This window comes from Epinephelus moara, chromosome 8, assembly GCF_006386435.1.
Source record: "Epinephelus moara isolate mb chromosome 8, YSFRI_EMoa_1.0, whole genome shotgun sequence".
Classification (NCBI taxonomy): Eukaryota; Metazoa; Chordata; class Actinopteri; order Perciformes; family Serranidae; genus Epinephelus; species Epinephelus moara.
Window position 1 is genome coordinate 18,470,899 of NC_065513.1, and position 15,727 is coordinate 18,486,625.

The 15,727-nt window shown below is 44.3% G+C and overlaps 1 protein-coding gene across 6 annotated transcripts in view; it reads left to right on the top strand.

Moving 5' to 3' along the window:
• The window catches only part of rhobtb4 (Rho related BTB domain containing 4), a 44,721-nt gene that overhangs the window by 15,046 nt on the left and 13,948 nt on the right, over window positions 1–15,727 (top strand). For 4 of the 6 annotated variants that reach the window (XM_050050459.1, XM_050050460.1, XM_050050462.1 and 1 more), the window contains 3 exons: window positions 10,281–10,482; window positions 10,808–10,911; window positions 15,503–15,688. In XM_050050459.1, coding sequence (XP_049906416.1) covers window positions 10,291–10,482; window positions 10,808–10,911; window positions 15,503–15,688 — 482 coding nt within the window. In that variant the 5' untranslated portion in view covers window positions 10,281–10,290. Of the gene's footprint in view, window positions 1–155; window positions 624–3,170; window positions 3,536–10,280; window positions 10,483–10,807; window positions 10,912–15,502; window positions 15,689–15,727 lie in introns of those variants that run through there. The other 2 variants (XM_050050461.1, XM_050050457.1) reach the window with 2 other exon arrangements.

The following is a 15,727-nucleotide window of genomic DNA, read 5'->3' on the forward strand; positions in this document are numbered from 1 at the left end:
GTTCATTCGCGCTCGGGCCGGTGTGTGTTTGAGGCAAGCTCTCTGTGGACGCGGGGAGTGTGAGAAGCTGGGTGTTTTGACAGCTTTAGAACAGTTCCAGTACAGTGCTGAGGCAGGGGGTGTGCGGGCCTGTTGGATATTTGGGCGAGCTGTAGGGGTGAGAATAGGGTCAGTGGAGGAGTGGACATGACAGGATGAGATGAGTGGAAGGGTTTTATTCCAAGTCATCAAAATGATACCCGATATCCATTGCTTAATGTTAAGATTTACTATGCAGGATTTTCCTTTAAAAAACAGTGTAAAGACTCATCTCAATCATCACATGATCCACTAGAAGTGTGCGGCGGTATATTTTTTCTACAGAGACTCTACCCTCTGCTTGCATTTTTAAAATGTTCTTCTCACTTTCTGTGTGTGGGATGTTTATGGGCGTGTAACCCCACAGTGTTCAGGTGAGGTCAGGGCTGTATATATAGGTAGCGGCCAGGTATCAGACCACAAGCAGCAGGCCTTCAAGAGACACAGCGCTGGGGGAAAAAAAGGAATAATAGCAAGACAAAACACCAAAGAAGAGTGAAGCTGGGGTTGACTTTTACTTTCACTTTTGCTGGTGAAAGCAAACAGTAAGTGACAATCCTGCGTACTATACCTTTAAATAAACACCTGATGTCATCTGATATCAACCCATCAGAGCCCAAAGGTATTCACTTTCACCATAATGTACTTTTTTTTTTTACTGAAACACCAGCAATTATTTTGTGAGAACAGATGATGTTGATTGCAAAATGAATTTTTAAATGTTTGATTAAAAGTGAGATGACGGCATTTGCAGAGGTAAATTAAAGTACTGAAAAGGGGGAGAAGGGTATCTTAAGGACGCCAATTTGGGATTTTGTGATCTTGAAATTAGTGCTATCGTCTAAGTAAACAACCTCAATCCCTCAATAAAACTCGAGGAAAATTGGATGGCGTTGAATATATACTGCAGACTAAACCGAGTGTTTGTCCAAGCAGCAGGACACTCCTCGCTGAGGTGCTCATGCCAAAGAATGATCTCAGCTCATTCTCCCAACTTTAATCTCACCAAAGTGTAAAAGCAATGGGAGTAGACTTCCCACACAGTTAATAGAGGGGCGATAAAGCTCGTAAACAAAGCCACTCAGTCCTTTCCGTACTACTGTAGCTGAAAAGGCCAGACATAAGCTCAGCCTGTGCTGCTTGAGAGTTCTCTCACAAGTACACGTCTCCGACAAAGGGGCTGCCTCTCTACATTTCTGAGCCCTCTCAGTGCCAATGCTGTTGAACCCCTGCTTTCTCCAGCGGCATTCCAGCCCATCTTTCATGCTGTTTCATTCTGACCATGCCAGCCAGGTCAGGGGCCAGTGTTTTCTCAGGGCTTCAAGACAACACTGGACAAATAGATATAAAAAAAAAGACATCTCCACTGGTTGCACATTGAAGTCCTCTTAGCCGTGGTGGTGATGCTGTGTTACTGCATGTGCGCTTTTGCACGTTGTGTGCATAAACATGCATGAAAACACATCTATATGTGTTGGGATATTGACAGAGCAGCAGAAGGGTCAAACAATAGATCTGTGTCTTGCTATCCTGCTTCATTGAACTCTTTCACCCTATAGGCATATAGTGTTGCAGCCACTGGGATCTGTCATATGCTGTCTGTGCTGTGGCCTTGAGTGACAACACTGACATAATAAAGCAGAGAGCTTATGCCTCCTTTGTTTCAGAAAGGTCAGTACCAAATTCTACCAGTAGATGTCTGTCTTCAGTCTTTCACAGCCACGAAAGGAAGTTGGTAGATCGGCCTGTCCACAGTCCCCACATGGCCAAACACTGCAAAATATCCCAAAAGAATTGTAAGATAAATGTAACCTAATATGAACTCCACTCCCACCTCTTATCTGGGATTGCAGATGCGGCTCTAATGAAAGGCAGACGGACTCAGAAGAAGCTTCCTGTCTCGAAAGCATGTCTGGGCAAAGTCTTCAGCTGGATAACATCAGATTTACAGAGCAATTTAAGTTTAAAGTAAAAATAGTTCAGCTGGCAGAATAGTGAGGTATTTTACCTCCTGGCAACATGGCAGCAATTTTCTTCTCTGGTGCAGCTTAACATTCCAGGAATGAATTCCCAGACATCGAGATCTTGGAAAAATGTGAAGGGTAAAAAAGGCTGGGTATTTTTCCACAGCAATCCATGATCTGCCTGTTTTTTTTCTTGGCTCCTGTATTGGCTTTTGTAGCAATACACAAGTGTTGCTATGTGGTAGCTAGTTGCTATGCCTGAACACCCAGAATAACCATAGAGGAGAAATTCTCTCCATCACCCATGAGTAATAACTACACTATAAATCATGTATCTGCACATTATAGGGGGTGATTTACATGTATGATCAAGGATTGGATAAAAGATTGAGAAAATCAGATGGGTATTTAAAATATTGCACATGCCACAAAATAAATAAATAAGAAAAACAATTAATGTCTCGTGTCTGGGTGATAATGACAGCTGGGAGTCACAATGACAGTGAGTCTAAATCCAGCTCTGTGGTGGATGTTAAGCTCCACCAACAAAAGAAAGCATGCTTTGCGGCACGTATTGAGTTAACAGGATGGAGAGAGCACAGTTTCGGGGCGGGGATACTATCAGCTTTGCAGGATATGATTGGCCCCTGTGTCCTAATCTCCTGTGAGACCTTTAAGTGTTCCGCTTCAGCTCCCACATCCGATAGAGAAGTCTTAAATATAACTTGTTGGGTGTGTTTACCCCCTTTATCTGAGTTATATTTGTGTTGAAGAAAGCTTTTTGATTACTGCTTTGTAGCCTTCAGTCACACAACACTGAAACTAAAAATGAAAGAGAAAATGGAAACATCAGGTGTTGAATTTGATGTTGGAATTTACGCACAACCTAAACGTTATATAATATAACATTTTCATGCCTTTTTTCTATTATGCTTTGTAGTCTACCTCCAAATTTGTAACAGACAGTGCACCTGGGGTATGGGTTGTATCTGAAGTGGCTTAGAGGCGCTGCTCTACTGTAACAGTCTCTTTTCTGACAGCACCCGAACGCAGCACAAGCTGAGCTGGGCGACTTGTGTCGTGACGCGCAGTCGTGGAGGCGTGCCTCTGATGAAATCAGCTGGGGAAACAACAACACAAAAAGGAGGTGGCTCCGACCAGAAATATCTTTAGGCCAGTTATGTTTAGGTTTTATTCCAAAAAGCGTCCAATTCAAATCCAGCCAGCATCCGAACCAGGTCTGCAGCAGCGAGTCGATACTTGTTGAGGACTGTGAGACGTTTGGTTAAAGAAGGCAGCGAGCGGGAAGTAAAGAGGAGAGGATGTGACAGGGCACAGGTCCTGCAATCATCTGTGCTCTTTGACAAATAACAGGACCACCGCCACTACTACCACCACCACCTCCTCATTCTGCGCGCGTCTCTGTCCGGTTTGAGTGACCGGCTGAACCACCAGCAGAGTGGCATGTGGGTCAATTCCGGAACCGTCGGAAGGTAGGGAGCCCTCCTGCAGAAATACTGGGTCACATGCTCCAGATGCATTTCTTTTGTGCACTTAAAGCAATCCATACACAACTTGTGATATCCTTTACTCTACAGATTCTTAAATCACCAGCTGTGTTTGCTTCAAGTCATGGTGACCTTATTGTACTTAATGGGCTTTTAATCTCCCCTTTAAGTCTCTATAATGTCCCTGTGATAGTCTGAGAGGCGCTTATTATAGATGTATGACATTATTTTAGCAAGAGATGTCACAATGGGAGATTATTTTTTAATTCCACGCGTGCAGCACAGACTGCTTTTCGTTTCTGTGTTGTAGTGCAGCGGATGGGCTTGGCACATTACGCAAGACTTATCAGCGCATCATTTGGGATGTAGGCTGATATCCACCTGCCTTTTAGCCTATATGTGAGAGACATCTCCTCACCGCGCTGGATGCTGTGTCTAACCTGCATTTTATTCCCACACACAGGAGTGCCAATACAATAGACTGTCAAGCCTTGTTGAATTGGGTTCCCAATCCCCCCCAAAAATATGAATGAGCCAGGTCGTTATGAATGGCTGCGGGGAGAGGGAGCGCACGAGGTGCTTTTCATTGATGAGCGTAGTGATGCCACAATCACAGTATTCACTGGAACAGCACGCAGATCAAAACTGTGACAACTGATTATGTGCAGAATCTCAGTTTGTAAGAATGAACATGCACTCGTGCACGCACGCGCTTGAATACACGAGCACACACACACTGTAATGCTGATCCCGGGGCTATGACGTCGTCAGAGGGATTGTGTTACGCAGGTAGCTGCATGGCTGGTGAGGAAGCCTCTCACTTGTACCTGGGAATGAACAAAGGAAGAATATTCTACATTAGAAGTTTTTATACGACCATATATTCATTTCCAGTCATCAGCAATTAATCATATCTGCAGGACGCGGTTGCATAAACAGTTTGGCACATTTCTCTTCCATATTGTGCAACCTTTGTCTTTAAGCCAATGTTTTTTTCTTCTGAAACATGTCTATTAATGGCCACTCTGTGACTGTGACTCATCCTTTTGTGGAAACACCAACTGTTCTAAATCTCATTATTTATTTGAGCATTATTAAATATTCTTTCCACATCCTGGTATTTTTTTAAATTTAAAAAATGTTTGGTTTTTAACCTTCTGTCACTGCTACTGTTAATGAACCAGTGATCGAGCTCTGTCACTATGTTTAACGTTAGATGGCTCTGGAACAGAGCTTCTTATTGTCCTGGTTAGGCACCGTGCCCAGCGCTTTGACTGTGTCAACAGCTTTGAGATAACATAGTGCAGCACTGACAGACCCACATGGAAGAGTCAGCCAGCATTATATGGCTGGCTTGAATGCTCTGACCCCTTTATCAGGCTACAGTGGAAGGTACACCGAGGTAATAGGCCCTGCAATTGTTTTTATGTGTTTATGTCTGTAACCTCCACAGTCAAAACCCATGTTATAACATGGACTGTGGAACTTTAATAATAAAGTATGTACTAATTAGGGTCTGTTTTTGAGTTGCAAGGACCAGGGTTGGCCTGTTACATTCCCAAAGGAGATGCGTAACTTGGAATACAGACTTTACCTCCCCATTGACAAGGCTGCAGTGATATTTGGGTCACTGACTGAGTCCTTTGGCTCAATGATCCAGAGCTGCTTTGACTAGTACGAGAACATACATGTGGAAAATGTTATCATTGCTGCATGTTATGATAAAAGAAAAACGATGACATCAAAGATTAACATCAAAACAGAGTCAGTAATGATATTTGAAGGCTCCTGTACTAATATGAAGCTGTATGCAAAACAGGTGAGTTTTGCACTATGTATTTAAAGACAACATTTTATCTGTAAAGGTAACAACTTGGCAATACAGTTTTGCTCTTTGCATTATGACTTGCACTTTCAAAACAGAGTCAAAGCAGCCACAAAGCAATGCTCACTGGCAAAGAAATTGGCAGCACATCTGTTTAATTGAAGATATACTTTGCAGGATTGACGGTGTCTGTAAATGCGCTAGCCTACAAAACTGAAAGTAAAAGCCAAGTGCAGATTCACTCTTTCTTGCACTTTTATTTTGCTTTGCTTTATTTGTGTTTTTTTTTTCTGCACTGTGACTCTTGGATGCCTGCTTCTTACGGACTGCTACCTGGTCGCTACCTTTTTATGAAGCCCCGACCTCACCTGTGTGCTGTGGGGTACACGCCCATACATGTCATGAACACAGAAAATAAGAGGAAAATAAGAAAATACAAGTGGAGGACAGAGTCTCTGCAGAATAATACATCACCACACACTTCTAGTGGGTCTTAAGTGATGATTGAGAGGCATCTTATGAGTCTATATGTTGGTTTTTAGGGAAATCCTGCATTTTTAGATTGGATGAGGTGATCAAAGAAAAGTGGATGACAGACGTAGAGATACTATATAGAAGAATATTCTGTATTGGATGCTGGAAAGAACAAAGGCATGAAATAGAAACACAATAAAGAGAAGCAAGTTAAGACAGCAAGAGAGATGGAGAGAAAGAGTAGGTGGAAAATATGGACAGGGAGGAGGAGGAGGAAGATGGGGAGGGATAAAGGAAATTAGGGAATCAAGAGGAGCCTTCCTGTGTTTACAAAGCATTATTGCAGCAGAGAGACGAGAGCAGGAAGGCTTTCTCAAGCAGGCTGACATGCTGCTCCCAAAGACCCTCTCATTCATTAGGACTGATGCGTACACATTGCTGTCTGCCACGGGCCGCTCAGTAATACCAGTACGTACCATCTGCAGTGGGTGAGGCAAGTTCGTGCCAGCGTGCCTGTGTGTATGCACGTCTTTGCTAGTGTGTGTGAGTCTGAGGTCTACTGTCAGCCATCCAGGGAGCCACGCAGAGGCTACAGACCAGGTTATGTAACCAGTCTGTGCCAGCTGCGCCTGTGGCAGTCACTGTCTCAAACACCCACATAACACACACACGTTCACTCACACACACACACACACACACACCTGAAAAACATACAAAAGTACGAATGAGTAGACATTTTCTTTCATGAGAGCAGCCTTTTGACGAAGAATTGTTATAAACAAAGTAGGTCGCATACATGATTGCACATGCAGCCGTCATTTCTTCCAACAATTACACATGGACACTATGCAGTCAAGCCTGTGATAGTGTAAATCCCATAGCTCTGTGTGAGTGCACACGTGTTGACCCATGAATAAAGAGGGTGGTTATTGGGGTCATTTTTTTTTGCAGGGCTGGGTATGAAGGAGCGGAGAGGCAGGCAGCTCAGTCAGGGTGTTGGGGTGAACTCTAGCCCCAAGGAAGAGGACAAAAAAAGAGGCGAATGGGGGCTGTGGAGGGCTTTGGATGAGCGGTTGCTGCCACTGGATCGCTAAAGGTGTTACGTAACAGGGAGAGGGAGACAGAGGGGGAAGCAAAGCGGGTGTGGGAGGGCTGTCTGCTTAATGCTGCTCCTTGATTGCTATCCAGAAAAGTGTGAGGTCATAGATGGACAGATAGATGGCCTCTAATAAAAATGGGTGGAGGGGGGCATGACGTTGGATGAGAGGGGAAAACGGGGATAGGACGAGAACGAGGGGTGGTGGAGAGAGAGGTTATTAAAAGACAACGAGTGAAGCGAAGGATGGAATAACTGTGAGCTAGAGCATTACATTTGGAGAATGGGAAGGAGAGTGGGGGGAGTTTGTGAGCAGGTGAGAAGGTGTGGTTGAGTGGGCACAGCTGGGACACAAACCAGACTCACCTAGACAGACAGAAGGATAAATGAAAGGATTTAGAAGGGAAGTGTATAAAAACATGAGGTAAAGAAACCAGGAACTGTGCATGAGGTAGAGCTGTAAGCCGTCGCTTTATGAAACCCCCCTCTGGCTTTAAAGCAAAGCCATACTGAGACACACACTATCCAAATTATGCATGAGCTTCTTTGTCTGTCTGGTCCTCCTGCACCAAACAGACGCACACACACACACACACACACACTGAGTCAATCCGTGACATTCCAGAGTAAACCAGAAGGTCGGTGTTTGTGTGTGCTGCGTGGGCGTTTGAGTTCCTGTCACAGCGTTCCTATCACTGCAGTTGTGCCTACACCCATCAATATGCCACTATAAGAGTCAGAAATACATGCACACATGCACAAATACTGGGACAGAATCTCATTCTCTCTCACACACATTTCATGATTGCATTCCAACACCTATTTGCCCTTGTAGCCTCCTTCACTGCCTTGTTGGGAAGATGATACTTGGCCAGCAGATGAAGTCTAGACGTCTGTGTACAGTTCACTATAGGTCGTTGGCTAAAAATGAAACCTGAGCTTTGCAGCTTCTCTTTCCGCTCCTCTGAGCTGCTCTCACAGTCTTTGGCCTCTGCTCATCCTCCAGTCATGCAATTAAAAATAATTGTCGAAGTTTGAGGAAGCTTGTACAGTTTAAATATAAACCCGAGAGCAGGTGCATATCTTTAAGTGCAGTGGTGTGCGAGTAAATAATTGTGCGTTGTGCGTGTTGACCGACGCATGACCGGACTCTCGCTTGGAGCTTGATGCAGAGCCTCAGATGGAGGATGATATCTGGGAGCTGGGTACTCTTGATCCCCCTGAGAAACTGTCCACACCACCACCAACGCCGCCTCCTGGTTACATCACTGCTCGCATCATTCCATGCCTCACAGACTGGCCCTAAGCTCATTACCACGCGCACACGCATGCATGCACGCACGCTCACATGCACATATGCATACCGACTTCCAGTCTCCCGTGGGTCAGTAGTAGAGTACCTTAAACTGTACTCTCACTTGTACTGTCTCTTTTTTCTTCACCTGTCTTTCTCTCTGAGTGAACCACACATTTGATAGTAGAGAGATCGGCAGGAAAAGCTGTGATGCATTCCCCTGAGCAGCCTTGGTTATTGTTGGTCATGCCCTTCTGATCCCAGTGGCATGACTGACTGATTCTAATGCTGGCCTGACAGTCCCTCTCTTTCTCTCTAAGACTCTAATAATCCCCTCCCTGCCTTGTCTCCCTTGCAATCCCTTTTGCTTATCGACTGTTGCATTGGAAACGCTGGGGATTAACAATACTACGCATCCGCTCTTCCCCTTTACGACATGTTGTGGATGTTATGGAACCACTAGTTTTGTATGTCAGGCTTCATACTTGGCCCTTCATCACTCTTTTCCTGATAATTCACTAAGAGGGCTGCTGCTTTGGCAGCTGCCGTGACCATTAGGCAGATAGCTGTTAGATAAGTGCAAGGTTGTGGTAACTTTTTATTGCTTCTTCTATCTCTCCCCTCCACCTGTAGTACGTGTCTGTGACGGTGTAGCAGCCAGACAGGTGGCAAGGGAAAAAGGGTATTTATAACTCTGAAAGGCAGAGTTCCATATGGACCATTCAGGAAACAACAGACACTTTTCCTCAGCTCAGATAGACAAAGGTAGGCTCTCGGTGCTGTACTTCCTGGCTGACGTAATTGGGACTCCTTTTGACTAAAATGATGTTTCTGTTGACAAAGGGAATCAATGTCTGATGTCTGTAGGGAAGAAATAAATTATATATAGCTGCACTGGTATTCTGATCAGCCTGGAGATGTGTGGGGACATGGAGAGCAGGTCATGGCTTATTAGCAGGGCGCACACATGGCTCGTGTGTCCAATGAATAGATGCCATTTTTAGCCGCTGTTGTCTGTCAGTGCTGGACTGAAGTGTTTCACTGGCATCCACGTCAATGGAATAGCAAGCGGAGGCCTTTATGAATGTTTCAGATGCTCTATTTATGGGACCTTGGGGTGGGTCTTTGAACTAGTTGCAAGGATGGATGGACTGATTAGCTGACTGGAGGTCTAAGCGTGTGTGTGTGTGCGCGTGTGTGGGCTGGTTATGCAATATAGCAGATTCTTCCAGGAATGTTTTTAAAAAATGGGTATTAACATGTGTTTTGACATGTCAGAAATGTTTGTAAGCAGTTTATGGAAAGGGGATTTTGATAAGCTTTGCGCAGTGATGTGTGGTTTTAAAAGCGGAAGTCAGTTGAGCTGTGCGCATAACCACATAACCACCTCCGTCTTGTGCTAAGGTCAAGTCAGGAGTTCACAGGTGATCATGCAGCCACACTTTTTCTATATTTTTCTCCCCCTCTGTGTAAGCCTGCAGTAAATATGTTTGACCCACACTTCCCATGGACTCCCGAATGACCTAAAAAGTTAATTACAAATGCCTTCATAGGGGAATTTATTGGTGCTGCCAAGGTAGATGTTTCATCACGTCACATTATTTTTTCTCTGCAACTTTGTTTCAATCCATCAAAAGGGGGAACAGATAAGGGGAAAGACAAACAAGGAGAGAAAAGGACAGTGAGCTCAAGGGAAGTCTCTCTCTTTTTGTTTTTCTGTCTTTCTCTCTCGCTCTGTGCTGTTACAGAAATAGCTCTGCAGTCCCTCCATTCCTCAGCCTGCGAACCATGTGTTCTGTTGAGGAGTTTGGCAGAAGCCTCTGTACACTGGTCAGTACAGCTACGGGGGCTTAGAGCCTTAACAAAGCTTCCCTAGGCTGGACTGGGGGAGAGTTAGAAGCTACTGCGCCTGGTGCCAGTTGCTTTCATTGTCAAAATGCAGTGTCATTCCTCCCGGGACGCTTTATCAATGTGATTTTAATTTTCCATGAATATTGAATTAACCTCTTTTCTTTCTCTCGCTCTTTCTCCTATTCTCCAGGGCCCTCTCCATGGATATAGACACAGACTATGAGCGGCCCAATGTGGAAACCATTAAATGTGTGGTGGTAGGGGATAATGCAGTAGGCAAGACCAGGCTAATCTGTGCCCGGGCCTGCAATGCCACCCTCACACAGTATCAGCTGCTTGCCACCCACGTGCCAACCGTCTGGGCCATCGACCAGTATCGTGTATGCCAGGAGGTGGGCACACACATACACATAAACACACAGCCGAACACAGTGTAGAAAGAGCCACATATAGATAAACTCTGGTACACTTTTGGACATGTTACTGAGGCTAATTCTGTTTATTATGCATATGCATCTCTGGTAAAACATCTCTTTACAGGCCTATGAAATACAACTTCATTCTTAAAATGTCGACCGTGCAGTTTGACATTGCGCTTGCTTTTTTTCCCCTCGAGCCAAGTGATTGCATAATCCTTCAATCCCACTAAAAACACACACATCACATCGAAGTTAAGACCTTTTGACCTGATTACAGGGATGTGTGTCTATGTTGCAGGTGTTAGAGAGATCTCGCGATGTAGTGGATGAGGTCAGTGTGTCCCTGAGGCTGTGGGACACATTCGGGGATCATCACAAAGACAGACGATTTGCCTATGGCAGGTGAGCAGATACATGCACAGAAACAGGCACACACACACACACACACACACACACACACACAAACAGTTTGAGACATTGTAGCAGCCAGGCTACAGCTACTGACCCAATAACACAATTGCTGGCTGACCACAGGGTTAACTACCTTACAACGCGTCCCATTTTCACAATTGGTGCAGCCAAGAGATTGCTTTGTCGAGCGGCTGCAGAATTTCTTAAGGCCTTGACACAGTTTCCTCGGTCTAATATGTGACCAAATTCATTGTCGGCCGGATCAGGAGGAAGTAACTCACAATGAGAGTTTAACTAATCTGTCACACCCACACAGACATGGCCACATAACATTTATTTACCCAAAAGTTGTTTTTTGGTGTAATCCAGCTGCCACGCTTTGGAGTTGAACTCTGCCCTCAAGCTGTTACATCCTTCCTCCACCAGACATGATTGGATCATCGCTCTATCCTCTTACTCCCTGTCCCTTTATCAAAGCTGCTTTATTGGCATGAAATGCAAAAAGTGCTTATTGCCAAAGCAAAATCAGCAAATACCAATTTGAATGGCAGTGACCAAACTTGACCACATGACGGTAACACAGAAAAGCGAAGCTACTTTTCACACATCATTAAATAAGTGCTATATAGGTTGTAAATTTTAATAACTTTAATTATATGTTTTTCTCCACCCATCTAAAAATGTCTGTATAACCTGAAGTTACACAGACTGATGGGTAACTCATTAATTTGTCAGTTGTCCAAATTCCAGTGACAATTCCGTTGTCATAAAGCACTCACAAAAAAATTACTGATTATAAGCATCACTAGTAGCAATTATCGGACTGCAAATTGACTGCACATTATAAAGAATGACTAACAGGTAGAGACAGGACGAAAAGGAGAAGTCTTGCACAGTAATGATTTAGGGTTTATTACTGTTGGATCACTCTCACACACTTTTTTATAGACTTAATGAACTGACAGAGTACATGGAGTTGGATACAATCACAGCAGTTTTAACAGCTTTCGACCTATTAATCAGGGAAAATACCCATACTGACATGCATACAGGATACCATGGTTACTACATGATTTATGTTACACACGTGGCCTTATACAGATCAATTATAAGAAGGCTTCCTGAACAGATTTCACAAGCAGCAGATGGATTTATCAGGAGTTTAGCTTTTGATATCATGCTAAAATCACATATCTGCGATCATAAAATCTTGTGGATGGTTTGTTTGCTTTCACACCACAAACAAACCGCACCAGTGGACCAGTGGAAAATGGGCCAAGACCCACCTTTTTAGGCGATCATGGTTAGGTTGTTTGGTCTGCTGGTTTCACACCGGCCCAAATGAACCTCTCTAACTGGCCAAACGGACCTGACTTCCTTTTGAACCTAACTAAACAGGTTAGGTGTGAGAGCACCCTGAGATTTCACCAACATCCACACGCACATGCATGTATACATCACACTGTGCAATCTCTGAGCTCTCTCAAGGCTGGATGGCTACCCTTTGAGTAACACGTCACCCTGTCACCTTTTTGCAAGTGTATCTACGTGACAGATGTGCATTTGTGGTTTGCGTGTGGTTTCGGTTTGTGGCTCAAATTCCCTCCCCTTTGTTGTGTCCTTTCACTCTTTCTGTGTCTGTACATTTTCACAGTGATCTGCCTCTGTTTGTGTTTTGGTGTGTGTGTGTGTGTGTGTGTGTGTGTGTGTGTGTGTGTGTGCGTGTCTGTCTGCATGTCCTGTATACTTTGTCAGCCTGCAGTCAGCTGATAAAGACACAGTGCCAGCTCAGCTGTTTTCTGTCTGCCTGCCTGCCTGCCTCCCTGGCGTCTGCAGCTCCAGGCATCAACCTCCCCTCCTCCTCGTCCTCCTCTTCCTCCTCCTCTTCCAGCTCTGTTCATTCACACGTTCATCTGGGCCATGCCCTCTTCCCCATCTCCCTCATTATCCCGCAACTCAGCTCCCATCATTAGCCTTGTCTATACCCTTGACACTTTGCTGCTCCCAAACCCTCTCCACACCTTCCTCCACTCTGCAGCCTTTTGTTGATGTCAAAACTCAAAACATCACATTGTTAGACAATACCCAGACTGTCACATGCTTTGTTAGGAGAGGAACATTCTGCTTGGGAAAACAATCTCAGCCTGAAAATAGGCTAAGCCAAACTTAACCTGAGCCAACCTCAACTTTATGCTTTTTCTCAGTCAGCAGAAATCCATTATAATTAAAGCTAATTTCGCTTTCTGACTAAAAGCACAAAACGTATCACATTGCACTTGCACGCACGGTTCTTGTAAGCAGTTTTAGTAGCATGTTATTAACTTTTATAATACTGTTGTGACGGACTTAATGACTGATGAGGGGTTTTCGTGGCAGACTGTGTGATTGCAGAGTGCTACATATGTCGGCATGAGAGCCATTAAGTTGTTTATTGCAACACGATTATCATCGCTGCGGTGTTTATATCTGTGACTGTGTCCATATATGTGTCTTTTCTTACATAATCTGGCAGCTGATGAACTAGGTTGATTAAATCCGACACACACGCACAGCAATCACAAAATAACCAGCCACTGGTGGAGCTATTTATTGTGCATTAGTGCTGGTGGTAAATTATTAGTGATAGCACAGTGATAGCACTTGTCTGTCTTATCATCTGACTCAATCTGGACGCACATACACACACACTGGCTGACACACAGGACATGTTCACACTTCAAGCCTGATCAAAGTTCCTATTCAATATACTATATTAAGCAACTCACATTATGTGTCAAGCGTTGCAAACATCTAATTCATGTCCAGACAGGTTTTCCTGACCAGGCTGCAAATGAAACAACAGCATATGCATGAATCCAATATGTAGGTCATCTAGGCTGACCTGAATGTTGAACCTGGAAATAAGCCTACACCACAAAGCAGCAGTACTAATGGATTATTCTGGTACTAATTTTTAATTACCCTCAGACTTTTAAATAGCTGCTTTTGAAAGATAGGTTAAGATTTGACAGGTTCAAAAGCCCTCTGGGGCTCATATTTCAGAGCGGTGTTATGCTAACATAAAGGTATACTGGCACAGACCCCAGCAGTAAAACCCAGGTTGTAAAAAAAAAATGCTTTAACCACCCGAACAATAGCACGTACACATAACATGACCTCAAACAGACTAAGCCATGGTAATGATCCTTTGACAAAGTGCTAATGGGCATTCCTGTGTGTGTGTGTGTGTNAAGCTGTGATGTGATGTAATGCTTTAGTAGTGTATATTATGTCCTTGGGAGTAGAAGCTTTCCAGAGATTACATTAGTGAGAGTAAAGTTGGACTATGGAACCTATGTCGACACTGTAAAAAATTTCCCTTTGTAGGGATCATTTGTTGTAGTGCTTTTTACCTTCATAAGTAATTCAACTTGTCAGGTATGTGTATGTAATGCACATTAAGGTGTACTATAGTAAAGTCAGACTTTAAAGCTCAATAGATAAAAAAGACAGATAAGATCTTTCTTTTTTTTTACAGTGTAGCCTCTATCTGCTCACAAAATAGGCCATGGTCACTGTAGCCCAGGTATTTTGCCTGCCCAAGGGGACAAAGGGAAGTGTTTAATGGTGTGTAATGCCGATCTCAAGTTCAGGATGCAGTTCAGCACCTCACATCCTCCTCACAAACCTCAGAAACAGGAATATATATTTCATCATCTGCAGGCTATCAATGATAGTTAATGTGACACACAAGTTACGTAAGTGAAGCTGATGCAAAATAAGCCTGGTCTTGTGCTGCTGGGTCAAACACCCTGTGTTGTTGTGTTGTTTTAAGAAGTAGATCATTTAGGAATGATAGATTCCTGCACTGTCAGCATTGTCCTGGCACCAAATGATCCGTCTCACTGACACGGAGCTTGATTTAACATTACCTAGAAACAGACATGCATGCACAAACATGCCATGGAAATATCAGCACCAGAGAATAGCTGTAAGTGCTGCTGTCTGCTTGCTCAAACACATCGGTTGAGGAAATGAATTAGTGTGTGTGTGTGTGTGTGTATCCTGATCTATTCTTAGCCTTCTCTTTGTGGTCCATGTAGCCTTGGAGGGCTTAGGGATATTTATGTAAGAGAGAGAGAGAGATGGGCCACACAGATCACCAGCCCAGAGGCCCAGACACACACACACACACACACACACACACACACACACACACACACACACACACACACAGACCCACAGACCCACCCAGCCACGCGCGTCTTGTGACCCCAGCTTTCTCGATGGCACTGTCCATGCTCCCACAATGCCTCGCGGCAGCCGAACAAGCTTCTTCCATACACATATCACACATGTTTTAACATAAACTGACAAGATGTTCAGTGACTCAGCGCTGACCCCTTTTTTCTTCCTCTCCTTTCTGTCCCCTTTACTCCATCAAAGACCGCATGTCTTCTCTCTGCTGACATCTCTTGCTCATGACACAACAGATCAGCTCTCCTCTGCCATCTTTTTCCTATCTTATCTGTGATCTCTGTTCTGTTGTAAGTACATGAAATGAAGACTTTTTTTTTTCTCCTCCCCCTCCTCTCCCCTGCAGGTCTGACGTCGTGGTGCTTTGCTTCTCTCTGGCTAATCCCAATTCCCTGCGCCACGTACGCACTATGTGGTTCCCGGAGATCAAGCACTTTTGTCCCCGGACGCCCATCATTCTGGTTGGTTGCCAGCTGGATCTGCGCTATGCCGACCTGGATGCAGTTAACCGTGCACGACGACCCCTAGCCAAGTGAGACACCCTCTTCATCAGGCATTAACAGACAATTTC